A 5,975-nucleotide genomic window follows, 5' to 3' on the forward strand; every position below is an offset into this window, starting at 1 on the left:
ATTGAAGACATTCCTTTGCTCAAAGTTTGTAGCGATGTTTTGTTTTTCAATCCCCACCACACAACTAACCCAGAATGCCAAAATAATCTGAGAAAAAAAATCCCTATCCGCTAAGATCTAGATGACATTTAAACTGGTTATATTGTTTTAATAGTCTTCTTTATTTAGGTTAATCTAAAGAACATAAAAAAGGTTCTAAAACCAGTTTGCCGCCTAATCCCTTATACCCCACCAACCCACAAGCAGGAACGCTAGTCCTTCCCCCTCCTCTGTAACACCACCGAAGTCCGAGAGTGATGGGAGGTGAGGGGGAAGTGTTAACCAAATAAACTGCTGCCACTCAGCGCGAGGTAGCCAATGGAGCCGAAAGATTGATTCACTTCCTGCTTGGGTCTTACTGAAACTCACTAGCTTCGTCAGCCTAATTTGGAAAGCTAGCCCAACCTCTCGCACCGCCATTGGCCGGGCTGGCGACCGCCCAGGCCCAGACGCGCTGCGACTGGCCGCGGCGGGTGCCGGTAATTCGCTCTTGTGGCTTTGGCTCCCTCGCACGGTAGATGTCAAAGGCTGAAGCTACTCCCTTTGCCACATTATAACTAGTAGGGGATCCTCACCGACCATGGCCACTGCTGCCTCGAATCCCTACAGCATTCTCAGTTCCAGCTCTCTGGTCCATGCGGACTCTGCGGGCATGCAGCAGGGGAGTCCTTTCCGAAACCCTCAGAAACTTCTCCAAAGTGATTACTTGCAGGGAGTTCCTAGCAATGGGCATCCCCTTGGGCATCACTGGGTGACCAGTCTGAGCGACGGAGGCCCATGGTCCTCCACACTGGCAACCGGTCCCCTGGAACAGCAAGACGTGAAGCCTGGGCGTGAAGACCTACAGTTGGGGGCGATCATTCATCACCGCTCGCCACACGTCGCCCACCACTCTCCGCATACTAACCACCCGAACGCCTGGGGCACGAGCCCGGCTCCAAATCCGTCCATCACGTCGAGCGGCCAACCCCTTAACGTGTATTCGCAGCCGGGCTTCACAGTGAGCGGCATGTTGGAGCACGGGGGGCTCACTCCACCGCCGGCCTCTGCCTCCTCACAGAGCTTACACCCAGTGCTCCGGGAACCCCCAGACCATGGCGACCTAGGCTCGCACCACTGCCAGGACCACTCGGACGAGGAGACACCAACCTCGGATGAATTGGAACAGTTCGCCAAACAGTTCAAACAAAGAAGAATCAAGTTGGGCTTCACGCAGGCTGACGTGGGGTTGGCGCTGGGTACACTGTATGGCAACGTGTTTTCGCAGACCACCATCTGCAGGTTCGAGGCCTTACAACTGAGCTTCAAGAACATGTGCAAGCTGAAGCCGCTGCTGAACAAGTGGCTGGAGGAGGCTGATTCGTCCACAGGGAGCCCGACCAGCATTGACAAGATCGCCGCACAGGGCCGCAAGCGCAAGAAGCGAACCTCTATTGAGGTGAGTGTCAAGGGCGTTCTGGAGACACATTTCCTCAAGTGTCCCAAACCTGCCGCACAGGAGATTTCCTCGCTGGCAGACAGCCTCCAGTTGGAGAAAGAAGTGGTGCGAGTCTGGTTTTGTAATCGAAGACAGAAAGAGAAAAGAATGACTCCACCAGGGGATCAGCAGCCACATGAGGTTTATTCGCACACGGTGAAAACAGACACATCCTGCCATGATCTCTGACTGCAGGAAGCAAGGGAGCGGCCGACCGCACAGGGAGCAGGAGCGCGGATTTCTCTTTCTCATCTACTCTCTTCCTTTTTACTCCAGGTTTATTATTGCTCCCCCCTTTCTTTTTTTTTCCTCTCTCCCTCCCCCACTTTTTTTTTTATGCAGGGGATTCGACTAACTTATATTAAGAAAGGAAACACCCCCCCCACACACACACACACAGGCGCTCGGGCTTTCAAGCTTCTTAAGGCGGATACATGGTTGCATTAAGCAGTCCAAGGCGCAGGGACCTCATATCCCTTGTGCCAGGAAACAGTTCCTTCCAACATTTTCTGCTGATCAGTATATATGGTTTACTATGAGTAAGGGTTTTGTTTGTTTGTTTTTGTCTTTTTTTTTTGCTTTTTGTTTGTTTGTTTGTTTATTTTGCCACTCCTCTCCAGGAAGAGAAAGGAGTGGGGAAACTTGAGGGCAGGGTAGGGATGGGAGGGTGGGAAGACAGATGTGTGCCTCTGAATAACCTTTCAGCGCCTTGGTTATAGCAGCTGTATTTCAGGTGAAATCTGTTTTACAATAGACTAGTTTTGCATTTTTTTAAAACTATAGCATTTCTAAATGTCTGCGGTGTTTTACTACAAGTTGTACACAATATTTGTGAGATAATTTGTATCTAATCGACCACTCCATATTATTATTGCTATTATTATTATTCCTTTATTGGGCTTATGATTTTTAATTACTTAGAAAAGGAAAGGGAGCTGGGAGGAAGAGGAGAGATGCCTACCCATGCACTTACCCCCTATCCCAAATCTGTATTGAGAAAAGAGGATACAATGGAGAGAGTTTTTGACGATATTGAATTATTTTTTTTCCCTGAGGGGCGGAGTGCCCTAGGGTAGACAGAATAGGCAGCCAATTCTGTCTGCAAACTAGCGCGAGGGAGGAGAGGCGATTTCGAAGCTTTCTGGCCCCCTTCCCTAAACTGTGGAGCCTCCGCAGGCTTCCACAGCGCATCTAGGTGTTCTAAAAGGATTCCCCAGCTGCGCCGGGCAAAATAGGTCGCTTAGCCTGAGGAGTGGAGAGTGCTCCTCATATTCTGAGGTCCGAAATGCTTGCTCTAGGAGCTCCTCACCCGCCCCAAGCTTGCCGGGACGACTGCCATCGGGACCCCACCTACGCCCTCCTAAGCGAAGGGCTTTGCTTTCACTCCAGATTGCTTTAGCTGGAGACGACGACCCCCGGGGACGCTGGCGACAGACTTGGTCAACGCTTTCCTATTTGGTTCATCTCTAGTTCACCGCCAGCTCAGAAAGTGAGAAACCCTCCTGAAGGGGTGACGAGGGGGTGGCCGACGGGCGCTCTCAACTCTGTGCAGGATAACAATGAAAAGATTGGCAAAGGTCACAGGGATTCTAGTCCAGCGGAGTACCACCTCCTCTCTCTGGTATGTACCGCTCTCTCTGAGTTGGCTAATGGGGAGCCATCTCCGCCCTCAAACGCAGCTGATAGAAGCCTATGGCTAAGATTGAGCTAGCTAGCGAGCGCCTGGGCTTCTTCCTCTTCTCCTTCTCCTTCTTCGTCTTCTTCTTTATATTTCTCTGTGTGTATGTGTCTCTGTGCGTGTGTGTGCGTGCGCGTGCAAACGTGTGTGTGTAGATAGCTGTGTGTATCGTATTACTATTTACAAAAAAAAAAGAGAAAAACTGCAAAAAAAATCTTGCTAGACGGTGTAGAGGATCCAATAATTATGCAGTTGCCGTGGCTTTATCGCTAGCTCTCATGTTCACATCCCAGGTCCACAGGCGCACCTCATTCTCAAGGAGCACACATTGCTGGGCTGAACAAGCACCCCAACACCCAGCCGCTGTTCCCCAGACCTGGCTGGCAGTTCAGTAAGCCTGGACTGGACGCCTGGTCTGATCTCCAGACTCAGCTGCGGTAGAAAAAGCTTCAAACTACCTAAGGACCTGAAAGTCTATGGTCCGTCCTTGAGGATGCGCTGGTATGAGCTGCCTGGGCCCTGGTCCACCACTGTGTCTCCCCCAGCTGCAGGTCGAAGAACATGTGTTAATTCAAATCCTGGACCCTTTTAATTTTTTTGCCAAGCTTCTGCATTCTGTTGGTAGTTGGGTTTTAGTTCTGGGATTCCCCCCCTTCAACCCATAATGAGTTCATGTTTTACAACTGTTAGGGTTTTCTTTGTTTCAATTTTTTTCTTTGCGGCTAAGCGCTATGGTTTAAATGAGTTAACCCAAATATTTCTGCCGACTTTATAATTGTACAGTTTTGTATAAAACGTTTTGAAGTTATTAATTTAAAGAAAGATCATTTAGTTTATTCATTTAGTAACTGATGTATAATAAACGCTATTTTCATTAAGAGTTGCTTTTTCAACTATTTTATTCAAATTGCCTATTGCAGTTTACCAGCAATTATTTATTTTCAAAAAATTCTGCATTGTGTTTAAAAGGAAACTCTTTCAAAGATGAGTTGGGTGTCAATAAAACAATTCACCGTAATGTTTGATGTGAACAGTTTTAGTCAAGGGGTTTATATTGACGCAATATTTTATTGTTGTAAAAGATTTTAAAGGTTTAAATAAAACATTTTTCCAAAAAAAATCCGTTTTCTTCTGGCTTTATTGTGTAGTGTGTGAAGCGAAGCGTTTAAACAGAGGCAGGTTCCGGGTAAGCATCACATCTGCTTTGCTTCAGGTTAGGAATCATTAGTCATTGTTTTAATTCTTTTAAAAAATTAAATTTAATTTTATTGATGTATAGTTGATTTACAATGTTGTATTAGTTTCAGGTGTACAGCAAAGTGAATCAGCCACACATATTAATATATCCATTCTTGTTTCCCATTTAGATTATTACAAATTATTGAGTAGATTTTCCTGTGCTATAGAGTATGTTCTCATTAATCATCTACTTTATACAGTAGTCTGTGTTATTCCCACCCTCCCAATTCTTCCCTCCCCCCAGTGGTTTCACCTATGATAACCATAAGATTCATTTTGAAATTTGTGCGTTTGTTTCTTTTTTAATTCTTTATTCTCTTTCACTGACTTTTGACCTTTCATATACTCACACACATTTCTTGGCCTGTTATTGCACCCATGATCATGCAAAATGCATCTGAAATGTTGGGGAAGGCTGGCTGGGCAGGCAGTTCATTACAGGAGATGAAATCCTATTATGTTCTCCTAAAGGAATGTGTCTCTCTCTAGTCCAGCAGATAGACCCTTCTCTGAAACAACTTCTCTTGAAACTGGACAGAGATCTTCACTGAGGCTTTCATCTCACCTACCTGCAGCCACCCCTCTTCTTCTTCCCCAGTCCCACCTGGTGCCCTTCTGGTAGGTGAGCCCCCATCCTCCTGATGAGGAATGAAAAGATGACTACATATAAGGAGATGTGCTCTCCTTTTTAAGGCTCTGCATAGGCTCAGAAACTTGGGTAAACTGTTTTTCACTTAGCATTGCCCACTAAAGCTGAGTTCTGTCCATTCCTATCTGACTTTGGGAGGAAGAAAAATAAGATTACATCAAGACACTTGGAGGAAATGTTTGATGTATTACTCTCTTTCCCACTCCTACATACCATTTCACCTCTATTCTATCCAAGACCCTCCATAAAATAAGGTACAAGTTACCTGTAGTGATGGCTGAGGTGTAATTTACTAAACCAGAAACAGTTTTAAATCTTTGTATGTACACATGCTAATCAAACTACATTTTGTAGATGTATATTAAGTAATAGAAAAGGCATTTAACTATAAATTTTCAACTGTAAAACCCTCCTCAATTTACACTCTTAAGTGGTTTTTTATTAGACAAAGCAAAATTATTCATTTTAATAAGTAATGATTATCATTTTTCAGATTGCCTGGTCATTTACAGCTGCACAGTGCACCATACACATGTGAGTGTTGTATATGAAATATGCTACATGTTGTGTGCATACTCATGGACATATTTCTCTTTATAAATAATACTTATTTTATAAAGATGTATCTACAATCACAGAAAATCCATAGTCTTAAACATGTTGGTTCTATTTCCATTCATTAGCACCTGACCTCTTTCTCTTTCAATGTCCTATGAAAAATTTTGAATTGATTAAAAAGATATAGCTTTTCTTACTAAAGCACATAGAAACCAACTAGAGGTACATTCTGAGCTCTTTAAGGAGCCATAAGCAAATATTTTAGGAGATATTTATATAAATATATACATGCAGACACTTCACTATCAGTATTTTATAATGTATTACTGATTACA

The 5,975-nt window shown here is 44.6% G+C and overlaps 1 protein-coding gene across 1 annotated transcript; it reads left to right on the top strand.

The window, feature by feature from the left end:
* The first annotated feature begins 584 nt into the window (after window positions 1-584).
* Window positions 585-4,314, top strand: POU3F4 (POU class 3 homeobox 4). Its single transcript, XM_001925766.7, has one exon. It carries the CDS (start codon window positions 620-622, stop codon window positions 1,703-1,705), a length of 1,086 nt encoding a protein of 361 aa, XP_001925801.1. The 5' UTR covers window positions 585-619; the 3' UTR covers window positions 1,706-4,314.
* Window positions 4,315-5,975: the final 1,661 nt, after the last annotated feature.

Source organism: Sus scrofa, chromosome X, assembly GCF_054392235.1.
Source record: "Sus scrofa isolate SSC_HxYL_T2T_F1_AM1 chromosome X, Sscrofa_HxYL_maternal_Yorkshire_Landrace_v2.0, whole genome shotgun sequence".
NCBI classification, from domain to species: domain Eukaryota; kingdom Metazoa; phylum Chordata; class Mammalia; order Artiodactyla; family Suidae; genus Sus; species Sus scrofa.